This window comes from Pan troglodytes, chromosome 20 (assembly GCF_028858775.2).
Source record: "Pan troglodytes isolate AG18354 chromosome 20, NHGRI_mPanTro3-v2.0_pri, whole genome shotgun sequence".
NCBI lineage: Eukaryota > Metazoa > Chordata > Mammalia > Primates > Hominidae > Pan > Pan troglodytes.
In genome coordinates, this window is record NC_072418.2 from 20,738,743 (window position 1) to 20,752,869 (window position 14,127).

A 14,127-nucleotide genomic window follows, 5' to 3' on the forward strand; every position below is an offset into this window, starting at 1 on the left:
GAGTATGAAGGAAGGCTTGGCTTGCAGTGAGCGCTGTCCACCCGCTGGCCAGTGTGATTAGTCATTGTTGTTGTTCCCCAGTGGCCTCTGCCTGGCAGCTGCTGGAAAAACATCGAGGGAGGGAGATACAGGGCTGGGGAGGTGAAAAGCTGGACACAGACGCCCCTAGCCCCTTGGGATCAGGAACGGATGGAGGCCGGGTGCCCTGAAGTGGAGCAGGGAGGGCTGCCTGGAGGAGGGACACTTGAGCTAGAATTTATAGAATTACAGGGCATCTCTGGCAGAGGCCACAGCAGAGGCAAAAGTCCAGAGGAGGTGCTTTGGGGACCACCAAGATGGACACAGTGGGTCTGGGGTTCTGTGGGGTGATGGGCTGGGGCCTCGAGCGCCAGGCTAAAGGGCCTGGCTTTCTCCGAGGGCAGTAGGGAGCCATGGCAGGTGTGTGAGCTGGAGGGGTACCCCAGACAAAGGTGAAGTGGTATTTTTCCCCTTATTGAAGTCACAACCTGACACTCCCTCTGAAGTTTGCCACATCCCACCTTCCCCTTGCCACATCTTGGCAAGCCCACCTCCTTCCCTCCCTCTCTAGGCCTGCCAAGAGGCCCTGTGGGCCCCTTATGGCCCCACCCAGCTGCCCCAGAAGCTCTCTGAGATAAGTTCCCAGGGCTGCCCCACTTTCAGGTGCCCCACAGACTCGGGGGCGGGTGAAGCAGGAAGGATCGAGTCACGGGGGCCCCAGAAAACATGACGGGAGGAACCACAGCACTTCCCCACCTCCTCAGCTTCCGCCTTCTCAGGGAGAGAGACCTTCAGCCCAAGGAGGAGGGCCGAGCTTCCCTCCATGTGGCAAGAGACCCTAATGTCGCTGAGGATCATCTAAAGAGGGTGTTGAAGGATGCATAGGAGTTAGCCAGGAGACAATCCATTTGTTAATTTAACAAACCCATAGGCATCACTCATCAACAAGAACAATTTTCATCATTCAATCAGGACTTTCTAATGCCTCTGAGGGATCATTTGAGGATGTTTAATTATTATTTTTATTTGAGACAGCATCTCACTCTCTTACCCAGGCTGGAGTGCAGTGACACAATCATAGCTCACTGCAGCCTCAACCTCCCAGTTTCAAGCTATCCTTCTACCTCTGCCTCTGATATAGCTGAGACACAGGCCAATGCCACCATGCCCGGCTTTTTTTTTTTTTTTCACTTTTGAGACAGAGTCTTGCTCAGTCACCCAGGCTGGAGTGCAGTGGTGCGATTTCAGCTCACTATAACCTCCGCCTCCTGAGTTTAAGCAATTCTCCTGCCTCAGCCTCCTGAGTAGCTGGGATTACAGACATGCACCACCACACCCAGCTAATTTTTGTATTTGTAGTAGAGATGGGGTTTCACCATGTTGTCCAGGCTGGTCTCAAATGCCTGACCTTAAGTGATCTGCTGGCCTCGGCCTCCCAAAGGGCTGGGATTACCGGCGTAAGCCACCGCCCCCCGACCATCCAGCTATTTTTTTTTTTTTTTCAGTTTTTGGTAGAAATGTGGTCTCATGCCTGTATCCCAGCACTTTGGGAAGGCCGAGGTGGGCAGATCACTTGAGGTCACAAATTCGAGACCAGCCTGACCAACATGGAGAAACCCCAGCTCTACTAAAAATACAAAATTAGCCGGGCATGGTGGCTCCTGTCTGTAATCCCAGCTACTTGGGAGGCTGAGGCAAGAGAATCACTTGAACCTGGGAGGCGGGGTTTGCGGTGAGCCGAGATTGTGCCATTGCACTCCAGCCTGGGCAACAAGAGTGAAATTCTGTCCCAAAAAAATAAAATAAAAATACAAAATTAGCCAGGCATGGTGGCACGCGCCTGTAATCCTAGCTACTCAGGAGGCTGAGGCAGGAGAATCGCTTGAACCTGGTAGGCGGAGGTTGCAGTGAGCTGAGATTGTGCCACTGCACCCCAGCCTAGGAGACAAGAGCAAAACTCCGTCTGAAAAAAAAAAAAAAAAGAAATGTGGTCTCACTGTGTTGCCTAGGCTGGTCTCAAACTCCTGGTCTCAAGGGATCCTCCCACCTCAGCCTCCCAAAGTGCTGGGATTACAGGCATGAGCCACCACTCCCAAACAGATTAGAGGATGTTTTAAGGAAGACTCAGGAGGTTACCAAGAAAAAAATTCATTCAACCACCACACTTCCTGATTGTCCCTTATAGAGACATGTGAGGAGAGTTTTGATGGGTACATAGAAGCTCACAAGAAAAAAAATGTATTTGTTCATTCAATACAAGGTCCTCTGATACTTCTCAAAGAGAATTTGAAGTGGATTTTGAAGAATATATAGATGTTAGGCCGGGTGCAGTGGCTCATGCCTGTAATCCTAGCACTTTGGGAGGCTGAGGTGGGTGGATCGCCTGAGGTCAGGAGATTGAGACCAGCCTGGCAAACATGGTGAAACCCTGTCTCCACTAAAAATACAAAAATTAGCCGGGTGTGGTGGCAGGTGCCTGTAATTCCAGCTACTCGGGAGGCTGAGCACAGGAGAATTGCTTGAATCCAGGAGGCGGAGGTTGCAGTGAGCCGAGATTGCTCCACTGCACTCCAGCCTGGGCAACAGAGCTGGACTTTGTCTCAAAAAAAAAAAAAAACAAACAAAAAAACACAAATATATATATATTTATATACTTGTGTGTGTGCGTGTGTGTGTGTGTGTGTGTGTGTGTGTTAACCATAGAAAAACTGCATTCATTCATTCAGTCAGTCCAGTCAGTCACTCAATAAGCACTCCTTCTTGCCCACTGAGGGGTTGTTCAGGAGGCAGTTCAGTGTAGTTCTCCAGATGGAGCAGCGGATTTGAGACTTCTCTGGTGGCTCTCTCCAGCATGTTCCCACATGCCCAACCCAACCCTGGTTCAGGGAAACTCTCTTTCCCCAGGATTCCAGTCAAAGCCCCAGGGAGGGCTCTGATAGGCTGAGCTTGGGTCACATGTACACCTTGAACCAATCACAGTGGCTGAGGTGGATAAACGAGTCTGAGTCACATGTCCACCCCAGGCTGGACTAAGGGAGAACTTTGAGGCAGAGCTGCCCAGAGTCAGAACAATTGGCCATTGCAGGACATGAGCTTCTCATCACTTGGGGTGTGCAAGCTACAGCCTGAAGTTCACTTAGTGTAGGATTGCCAGATAAAACACACGACTTCCCCACCCCCATTGACTTCTGCCTTCTCAGGGACCTTCAGCCCGAGGAGTGGGGAGCTTCCCTCCATGTGGCCAAGAGACCCTGATGCCCCTGAAGGGTCATCTAAAGAGGGTGTTGAAGGATGCATAGGAGTTTGCCAGGAGAAAAATCTATTCATTCAACAAACTCACTCGTAGTCATTGTTCATTAAATAACATTTAAATTAAATTCCCAGTTAAATTGGAATTTCAGACAACCAACATATTGGTTTGTGTTTTGTTTTGTCTTGTTTTGTTTTGTTTGAGATGGAGTCTCGCTCTGTCACCCAGGCTGGAGTGCAGTGGCACTATCTCAGCTCACTGCAACCTCTGCCTCCCGGGTTCAAGTGATTCTCCTGCCTCAGCCTCCCGAGTAGCTGGGATTACAGGTGTGCCCCATTACGCCCCGTTAATTTTTGTAGTTTTAGTAGAGACGCGGTTTCACCACGTTGCCCAGGCTGGTCTCAAACTCCTGACCTCAGATGATCCACCCACCTCAGCCTCCCAAAGTGCTGGGATTACAGACATGAGCCAGCACACACGGCCAACACATTGTTGTTTAATGCAACTATGTCCCAAGTACTGAAGGGGGCATACTTACACTGAAAAAACATTCATTGTTTATGGAAATTTAAATTTAACTGGGTGTTTGCTTTGGAAGACAGCCTGGTTGTCTTTTACAAATTTAAAACATAGAGTTGCTGGGCACAGTGGCTCATGCCTGTAATCCCAGCACGTTGGGAAGCCAAGGCAGGAGGATCGCTTGAGCCCAAGAGTTTGAGATCAGCCTGGGCAACATGGCGAAACCTTGTCTCTACAAAAAATACAAAAAATTAGCTGGGCATGGCGGCATGTGCCTGTAGTCTCAGCTACTCCGCACTCCAGCCTGGGCGAAAGAGCAAGACCGTGTCCCAAAACAAAACAAAACAAAACAACCCAAAACATAGAGTTACACCATATGACTCCGGAAGTCCATTCCTAGGTAAGTACCCAAGAGAACCAAAATATATCCACAAAGGCAGGGGGCGGTAGCTCACACCTGCAATCCCAGCCTTTTGGGAGGCCAAGGTGGGTGGATCACTTAATGGTCAGGAGTTCGAGACCAGCCTGGCCAACATGGTGAAACCCCGTCTCTACTAAAAATGCAAAAATTAGCTGGGAGTGGTGGCGGGTGTCTGTAATCCCAGCTACTCAGGAGGCTGAGGCAGGAGAATCAATTGAACCTGGGAGGCAGAGGTTGCAGTGAGCCAAGATCCCGCGACTGCACTCCAGCCTGGGCATCAGAGCAACACTTCATCTCAAAATAAATAAATAAATAAATAAATCTATGCAAAACGTTGTATGCCAATGTTTATAGCAGCTCTATTCAGAATAGCTACCAAAACGTGAAAAAATCCAAGTGACCACCAACAAATGAGTGGATCAACAAAATGTACATGTACATATGTACAATGGAATATTATTTGGTCATGAAACGGAATGAAGTACTGATATTTGCCACAACATGGGTGCATCTTGAAAGCATGATGCTGAAAGAAGCCAGACACATAAGGCCACATGTTATATGTTTTCATTTTTATGAAATATCCAGCACAGGAAAATTCATAGAACAGGAAGCAGATTGGTAGTTGCCAGGGGCTGAGAGAGGGGGAATGAGGACTGGCTGCTAATAGGTACAGGGTTTCTTTTGGGGATGATACAACTGTCCTGGAATCAGATCGTGGTGATGGTTACACAACTCTGTGAGTATGCTTAAAACACTGAATTTATTGCACACTTTAAAAGCGTTAATTTTATGGTATGTGAATTATATGTCAATTTTTAAAATTGTATGAGAGAAACAAGTTTTCCCTGGCATCCTGTATTTTTATTTGCTCAATCTGGCCACCATAACTTGATGCAATTCTACAGTACCTCATGGACAGTCAGGCCCAGTGACCCTTCCTAGGGTCCCCTCAAGCCTGAAAACATACTCCAGTGTCCACACTGCACAGTGGGGCAGCCGAAGACAACTGCGGCTGCAGAGAAAGTGCGAGTCCCAGGGAAAGAAAAAATGCAGGTGCTAAGCCAGGCACAGTGGCTCATGCCTGTAGTCCCAGTGCTTTGGGAGGCTGACGCAGGAGCATCACTTGAGGCCAGGAGTTCGAGACCAGCACGGGAAACATGGCAGTACTCCATCTCTACAAAAAAAAAAAAACACAAAAATTAGCCAGGCATGGTGGCATGTGCCTGTGGTCCCACCTACGCTGGGAGCTGGGGTATGGGGGCTGAGGCAAGAAGATCACTTGAGCCCGGGAGGTAGAGGCTGCAATGAGACGAGATTGCACCACTGCACTCCAGCCTGGGTGACAGAGAGAGACCCTGTCTCAAAAAAAAAAATTTTTTTTTTTAAATGCGGGTGCTATTTTGGGACTTTGGGCTTTTCTCAGCCTCAGTTTCCCCTTCTGCAAAATGGAGTAGAACAATTATCTTCAAATATCTGTGAGAGGTGGTGTTTATGAGACACTTAGGGCAAAAAGGCAATCATCCTCAAAAAAGAAACTGACAACTGCAGCGGCTACCTGTTTTTGTAAGTAAAGTTTTATTGGCACCAGGGCCAGGATTAAAGGGAGGCAAACAAGGCTGAGTGGTGCAAGGACAAGGGTCTGATCATGTCTTAAGAGTTTTAGTGGTTTGGTCAGGCAAAACACCAAAACTCTTTGGCCTGCAATCCCAGCACTTTGGGAGGCTAAGGTGGGTGAATCACCTGAGGTCAGGAGTTCAAGACAAGCCTGGCCAACATGGTGAGACCTCATCTCTACTAAAAATACAAAACATCAGCCTGGTGTGGTGGTGGGCACCTGTAGTCCCAGCTACTAGGGAGGTTGAGGCACGAGAATAGCTTGAACCCAGGAGGCAGGGGTTGCCGAGATCATGCCACTGCATTCTAGTCTGGGCAACAAAGAGACTCGTCTCATAAATTAAAAAAAAAAAAAAAATTTTGGTGTTTTGGCCATATGCGGTGGCTGACACCTGTAATCCCAACACTTTGGGAGGCCTAGGCAGAAGGATCATTTGAGGCCAGGAGTTCAAGACCAGCCTGGGCAACATAGTGAGATCCCCGTCTCTAAAAATAAAATAAAAAATAAAAGTTTTGATGTTTTGTTCATCATAAATGTTTTCATTAATTTTATGTTTTTAAAATATTATTTCTCTTGATGGCTGAGTTTTTTGAGGCCCCCTTAAATTTTGCACAGGGGTGAGATCCTCACTCGCCTCACCCTAGAACCCGTTCTGCTGTGTGTACTGCGCACATTTTTTGTTGTTGTTTTGTTTTTGTTTTTGAGACAGAGTCTCGCTCTGTCGCCCAGTCTGGAGTGCAGCGGCGCTATCCCAGCTCACTGTAACCTCCGCCTCTTGGATTCAAGCGATTCTCCTGCCTCAGTCTTCTGAGTAGCTGGGATTACAGGCACGCGTCACCACCCCCAAGTAATTTTTTGTTTGTTTTGTTTTGTTTTTTTTTTGTTTGTTTAGTAGAGACAGGGTTTCACCATGTTGGCCAGGGTGATCTCGAACTCCTGACCTCAAGTGATCTGCCCACCTCGGCCTCCCAAAGTGCTGGGATACAGGCGTGAGCCACTGCGCCCGGCCAATGCGCTGGGCACATTGATTAACCTATCTTAGCCTCAGTTTCTTCATCTGCAAAATGGGGCTGAACGATGCTCCCTTACTTCTGAGAGGATTCCTGCAAAATATTTACTTCTGCGCTCCGCTGGAGGGGCGGGGCCAGCTCGCCCAGTGGGGGCGGGGCCCTGTGGTCGGGCTCCCCGGGAGGGGCGGGGCCAGGCCTTGTCAGCTGACCGGCCTGGCCAATGGCACCTGGCGGCGGGGCCTGGCAGGCCGGGGCGGGGCCGGGGGCGGGCCTGGCGGCGCGGACTCCCGGGCCATGGACGAGTCGAGCCTCCTGCGGCGCCGCGGGCTCCAGGTGAGGCCCCTGCGCGGGCGGGCGGGAGGCAGAGGGCGCGGCCAAGTGGACGCGGCCTGAAAGGTGCCGGGGGGGGCGGGGCCTTCACGGGCTGTAGGGAAACTGAGGCAGAGGGTGGGGAACGCTCAGATCGCTTCTTTTTGACCACCCGCTTCTCAAAGTGCTTTTTCTCATGGTGGGAAGGGGGAAGGTGCCCCCTTGGACATCTAGGGAAACTGAGGCTCCAAGCGATGGCGTGGGAGGAAGAGGCTGAGGGCTCTGCCCCTCCCCACCAGCTGTTCTAATAATAATGCTAGCAACAGCAGCCAGAGAGCTCACCATATGTTCATGGTTGTTTTAGTCCTATTACTAGCGATGTATTAATATTAGTTCATATGTATTAATACCTCCTTGGGTCGTCGCTGCACCACTGTACACCCTCAGCTCAGCCCTACGACGACCTGGGGAGGTTGGGGCTGTCAGGCGCCCATTTGTCAGAATAAGGAAACTGAGGCTCTAGTCCCGGAAAGCCACTCTCCAGAGGTCGCCTAGCTGGGATTCGATCCTGCGCCCTCAACCAGCTCTCTTACGGCACAAGGCGCTGCCAACCAGCAGTGTGACCTGGGGGGAGGGCACCCTTGCTTCTCTGGGCCTCAGTTTTCCAACGAGCCATAGGGTCCTCCTTTTACCGAGTTTATGTTTAGGAGGCTGTGTCATCAGGAGGTAGGGACACAGGCGTCGGGGACAGCAGAAGCCTAAGTTTGAAGCCACACAGGGGCTACATGACCCCGGGCAGCCACCCTTTGACTTCTCTGGGCCTCAGTTTCCCCATTATAAGAAAAGAAAAACAGGAATTAAGGTTTGGCCATTTTCCTCTGGGACTTAGACCACACCCTTAAGAAGCCACCAAGTTTTCAGGTAGGGAACCTGGGATTCAGCACTTACCCAACGAACATTTATGGAGCGCCTGCTGTGTGCCTGGCTCTGGAGAGGCAGCACAGTGTTCTGCAACCTCTGGAGCTGCCCTCCTAGAAACCCCAAGCTGTTGGGGGAGGTAGACGCCAGAGCAGCGGTGACCCCACGGAGTGATCAGTTGTGATAAGGGACTCACAGCAAGTGAAGGAGGCGCCTGACCCAGGCATTGCTGGGAGCCCTGGGGTAGAGGAGGCAGCCAAGGGTGGCGAGGCATTGCAGCGGGGGGCGGTATTTAGGGAAATGAAAGAGGTTGACAGAAGCTGGAACCTAGGGAGGACTGAGCAGGTGGGGTGGGGGTCGGGGACTGAGGTTAGCTCCGGGTGGGTTGAGGGGGTGAGAGGAATGGGGCCGGCGGGTCTCCAACCTGGAGCCGCACCGGTAGCTGCGGGACTGCGAACTCAGCAGGTGATGGGAAGCCAGGTCGGGAGTGGTCAGGGAAGGCACGGGCTGAGCTGCAGATCAGAGACACCCGGTCTCTGGCCGCGCGGGGGTGGGGCAGAACTGGAAGCGCTGAGGCCAGAGGCAAGAGTGGGGGACTTGGGCGGAAAGGAGGGGGCGGGGCGGGATTGGCGAGCAGCGTGGTGTTGGTGGGGGGGCAGCCCCGCCTCCAGCCCCAGTTAGATGCCAACCCGCCCGCAGCCTCTTAAAATAGAGAAACCGCCTCCGGGTAGGCGAATGGGGGTGCTGCTGACGTCAAGAAGTGGGGCCTGTTCCATGGTGGGGGGGTCAAACATTTCCTGATGGTAAGTTCTATGTTACAAAAGGGGAAACTGAGGTTCAGAGAAGCATAGCCACTGTCGGGGTTTCACAAAGTATAGGTGACAGAGTCAGACAGGATTTGAACCCAAGCAGTTCCGGCTTCCTCTCCAAACCAACCCAGCACAGGCGTCCCTCCACGAAGGTGGAGGGATGAGCACGGATTCCCCGACTGAATGAGGGCATTCCGGGCAGAGGCCACAGCACGTGCAAAGGCCCAGAGGCATGTAGCCTTTCTTACCTGTTTATCTGGGGAAACAAGAACTTGAACCTATTTCTTAGTACTAGAGGCTGATGGCCAGGACTTAATGCTTCCAGGGCCTTCAGTGCTGATTTTGAAGAGGTTAGACTTTCCCCCTAGGGTGATGGGGAGCTATGGAAGGTGCTGGAGCAGGAGAGGACATGCCCATATTGAGGGGCAGGGAAGACTCCTCTGGAGGGCTAGGAGCAGGAGTGGGGGAATCAAAAAGGGCAGGAAGCCAGGAAGGAGCATGGAATGAAAGTCTAAGTGTATCAGGTGTGGTGGCTCATGACTGTAGTCCCAGCTACTCAAGGAGGCTGAGGCAGAAAGATCTCTCTTTTTTTTTTTTTTTTTTTTTTTTTTTTTTGAGAAAGAATCATGCTCTGTTACCCAGGCTGGAGTCCAGTGGCGCAATCTCGGCTCACTGCAACCTCCACCTCCCGGGTTCAAGTAATTCTTCCTGCCTCAGCCTCCCGAGTAGCTGGGATTACAGGCACATGTCACCACGCCCGGCTAATTTTTGTATTTTTAGTAGAGACGGGGTTTCGCCATGTTGGCCAGGCTGGTATCAAACTCCTGACCTCAGGTGATCCGCCCACCTCGGCCTCCCAAAGTGCTAGAATTACAGGCGTGAGCCACCGCGCCCAGCCAAGAAGGATCTCTTGAGCCCAGGAGTTTGAGGCTATAGTGAGCCATGATCACGAGACCCTATCTCAAAAATAAAAATAAAGGTCCAAGTGGAAGAAGATTAAAATAATAATAAAATAATAGTAAAGTGGGAATAACCGTTCATATTAACAGCCTAAGCCCTCTCATGCATTCAATTCTCCCAACAGCCCGAGTGGTCAGTGCTATTATTAGTTCCACTTTTCAAAGGAAGAAACTGAGGCCCAAAGAGGGAAGTACCCACCAGGAAGCCAGAGAAATTCTAACCAATCTGGCACCTGAAGGTGTTGTCTTCATCAGCCCCAGTTTGGGGTCTCTTTTGACTGGAAATCTTGTTAATGGTCCAGGAGCACCCCAGCCAATCAGGGGGTAGATCGCTGATGCGAGCCAATCAGATTTCCTGGAGGCCAAAGGCCAAAGAGTCCATTCACAAACGGGTGCTGACCGGCCAATCCAGACGCATAGCCCAGGGCGTCCTCTCCGGTGGTGACAATGTGAGGCGTGCTGTTGGCTGTGTGCAGGAAAGGTCTGAAAAAGGATCCGGCCTGGCCCGCGGGCGGCCAGTTTGCGACAGCCCTGGGTCCAGGGAGGAGGTGGAGACCTTCCCAATTTGGGTTAAACTCAGCCTCACGCATAACGTGTGCAGGCACCAGGTAACGTGAGCTGTTATTACTACTACTACTATTATCTTATTACATTTATCATCTCCTACTTGGACCTTTGCTTTACACATGACCGAATTTCAAAACACCAGGTCCCACAAACAGAGCATCCCCCGGCAGAGAAGGGCTAGAGCCTGTATCTGGACTTTTGTCTCTGCCGCTACTGGGGTGGCTCCTCTAGGTTCAGCCCTCCAAGGTGATCCTGCTTTCTCATGGACAGCTTCCACTTATTTTCCTCCTCCTCCTCCTCCTCCTCCTCCTCCTCCTCCTTCTCCTTCTCCTCCTCCTCCTCCTCCTCCTGGAAGCCCTGGGGCTGGTGCCATGTGGTCCATGCTGACTTCTCTCCCATTTAATTCCAGGGGCATCGAACTTCCAACCGGGCTTGGTGCCCAGCAGGCTGAGTCTCACCTCCCTTTGCACGTGCTGTTTGCTGGGCATGGACTGGTGTTTTCCATGTGCCTGCAGGCTTTGTTTGACACCCCCTACTCCAGGAAGCCCCTTAGCTCTCCTCTCTGTGTGCCTCCAATCCCTCTTCTCCCTTCGAGTCTCTCTTTTTTTAGACAGGATCTTGCCCTGTCGCCCAGGCTGGAGTGCGGTGGCCCAGGCTGGAGTGCAGTGGCGCCATCTTGGCTCACTGCAGGCTCCGTCACCTGGATACAAGCGATTCTCACAGCCTCAGCCTCCTGAGTAGCTGGATTACAGACGAGCGCCACCACACCCGACTAATTTAATTTTTATATTTTTTAGTAGAGATGGTGTTTCACCATGTTGGCCAGAAATGGCCTCAAACTCTATTTTTTTTTTTTTTTTTTTTTTTTGAGACGGAGTCTTGCTCTGTCGCCCAGGCTGGAGTGCAGTGGTGTGATCTCCGCTCACTGCAAGCTCCACCTCCCAGGTTCACGCCATTCTCCTGCCTCAGCCTCCCGAGTAGCTGGGACTACAGGCTCCTGCCACCACACCCGGCTAATTTTTTGTATTTTTAGTAGAGACGGGCTTTCACCGTGTTAGCCAGGATGGTCTCCATCTGCTGACTTCGTGATCCTCCCGCCTTGGCCTCCCAAAGTGCTGGGATTACAGGTGTTAGCCACTGCGCCTGGCCTTTTTTTTTTGAAACGGAGTTTCACTCTTTCGCCCTCCTTTCGCCCAGGCTGGAGTGCGATGGCACAATCTCGGCTCACCGCAACCTCTGCCCCCGAGTTCAAGCGATTCTCCTGCCTCAGCCTCCCAAGTAGCTGGGATTACAGGCGTGCGCCACTACATCCTGCTAATTTTGTATTTTTAGTAGAGACGGGGTTTCTCCATGTTGGTCAGGCTGGTCTCGAACTCCTGACCTCAGGTGATCTGCCTGCCTCAGCCTCCCAAAGTCCTGGGATTACAGGCATGAGCCACTGCACCCGGCCACCTTTTTTTTTTTTTTTTTTTGAGATGGAGTCTCATTCTGTCACCCAGGCTAGAGTACAATGGTGTGGTCTCGGCTCACTGCAACCTCCGCCTCCCGGGTTCAAGGGATTCTCCTGCCTCAGCCTACCGAGTAGCTGGGACTACAGGAGCCTGCCACCACATCCAGCTAATTTTTGTATTTTTAGTAGAGACGGGGTTTCACTATGTTGGCCAGGCTGATCTTGAACTCCTGACCTCGTGATCCGCCCACCTTGGCCTCCCAGCGTGCTGGGATTACAGGCGTGAGCCACCGCACCTGGCTCAAACTCTTGATCTTAAGTGATCCTCCCGCCTCAGCCTCCCAAAGTGCTGGGATTACAGGCGTGAGCCACAGCACCCAGCTGCTTCGGGTCTCTCTTAATCCCTCCAGTATGGGGGTGCTCCTGCTGTGCTATGTCTTCTCCAAAATGGGATTTCCTCAAGGTGGGGCTAAAGCTTGTGGGGGAGGCAGCATCCCCCAGCCTGGTCAAGCGCAGACGGGTATACCATAAATATTACCTTTAAAGGGCAGTTTCAGGGGGTCGGGGCCTCCCCAACCTCCACTCCTCTGGGTGGGAACCACTCCCAGGGGAACAGCAGGCACAGAGGGAGCTGTGGGTGGAAAGCAGATGGTGCGGGGACCGAAGGGTCCGGGAGTGGTGCCAGGAGAGTTCTGTGTGGTCCAGCTTCCCCGGGAGCCTTTGCAGGGAGCTGCCGATTTTGCCTCACCTCTCTCTGCCACTTTAAAAAAACATCTTCAGGCCAGGCACAGTGGCTCATGCCTGTAATCCAGCGTTTTGGGAGGCCGAGACGGGAGGACCGCTTGAGGTCAGGAGGTCAAGACCAGCCGGACCAACATGGTGAACTCCTGTCTCTACTAAAAATACAAAATCAGCCAAGCATGGTGGTGGGCGCCTGTAATCCCAGCTACTTGGGAGGCTGAGGCAGAAGAATCGCTTGAACCCAGGAGGTGGAGGTTGCAGTGAGACAAGGTCGCACCATTGCCCTCCAGCCTGGGCGACAGAGCAAGACTCCATCTGAAAAAAAACAAACAAATGAAATATTCACATCTTTTTGTCTTTTGGAAGCAGCTTTCAACTGGTGGTTATTATTCACGTCTTGATCATTGTCTTGACTCCCATCCATCCAAGTCTCCCCCAGCACCAGGCCCTGAGCTTGCTACTCATTGATTCCTCCAGGGACCCTATGTCACTGGGCCATTTTCCAAATGAGAAAACTGAGGCACAGAGGGGTTAAGTCACTTGTTGGGTCACACAGTGCAGGAGTGGGGGAGCCAGACTGGGAACCTAGGACTGTCAGAGTTTTGGAAGGAAATGCCTGGATGGGGTGCAAGTGGGACCCCCCACCAGGGTTCAAATCCCTCCCTGTTTCACGTGGGGTAGTGGAGGAAGTGGTATAAGATCCCACAACTGGCTGGGTGCAGTGGCTCATGCCTGTAATCCCAGCACTTTGGGAGGCCAAGGCAGGTGGATCACTTGAGACCAGGAGTTCAAGACCAGCCTGGGCAACATGGTGAAACCTCATCTCTACAAAAAATACAAAAATTAGCCGGGTGTGGTGGCACATGCCCACAATCCCAGCTACTCGGGAGGTGGAGGTTGCAGTGAGCCAAGATTGCACAACTGCATTCCAGTCTGGGCGACATAGCCAGACGCTGTCTCAAAAAAAAAAAAAAAAAAAAAAAAAAAAAAAATTCCCACAACTATTGGAAGGGGAAGAAGGAGACCCTAATGGCCACGGTGATGGTGGTGATGGTTCCATCACCATGACTGCTTGAACTAAACGCCGTGAGTTGTCTGTCCTCAGACATATTCAAGCAGTCAGGGAGACCTTCGAGGGGTAGATTATTCTCCTCCCATCGTGACAGCTTGGTTTTCTGAGCGCAGAGCAGCTGAAGTCACGCCTGGGGTGACGCCACACCCCCGCGACCCTTCCCCGCCTCTCCCGGGAGACCTTGCCCTCCCAGCTGGGTCATCCGGCAGCCCAGCAGCTTCCGGCCCCCTCCAATTGGCTGTAGGGGCCGATGGCGTCACTGGTTGCTATGGCGAACACCCAGATCACGACGTGGGCAGCCTGGAGCCCACCAAAGTAAAAATAGTCGTGTGTCCCCAACGTGGCCGCCCTGATGTGTGTGGAGGGAGGGTGTCCTGAGACCCAGTTTCCTGCCTCTCACTCCACTAAGAGACGTGGGCAGCCGGCTTTCCTCTGCACCTAAGTTTCCCTGCCAGTAAAACAGCCC

General features: G+C 51.9%; 1 protein-coding gene and 1 long non-coding RNA gene across 17 annotated transcripts in view; one reads left to right on the plus strand and one right to left on the minus strand.

Moving 5' to 3' along the window:
- Positions 1-4,765: 4,765 nt before the first annotated feature.
- Positions 4,766-8,556, minus strand: LOC134809042 (uncharacterized). Its single transcript, XR_010153560.1, has 2 exons — positions 8,094-8,556; positions 4,766-5,385 (listed from the first exon to the last, which is right to left on the minus strand). It is a non-coding gene; the product is annotated as an uncharacterized LOC134809042 (long non-coding RNA).
- The window catches only part of MAST3 (microtubule associated serine/threonine kinase 3), a 55,944-nt gene continuing 48,890 nt past the window's right edge, over positions 7,074-14,127 (plus strand). For 8 of the 16 annotated variants that reach the window (XM_024351593.3, XM_054673575.2, XM_054673572.2 and 5 more), the window contains exon 1: positions 7,074-7,169. In XM_024351593.3, the coding sequence (XP_024207361.2) occupies positions 7,131-7,169 (39 nt within the window). In that variant the 5' untranslated portion in view covers positions 7,074-7,130. The remainder of the gene's footprint in view (positions 7,170-14,127) is intronic. The other 8 variants (XM_024351591.3, XM_054673562.2, XM_016935493.4 and 5 more) reach the window with 2 other exon arrangements.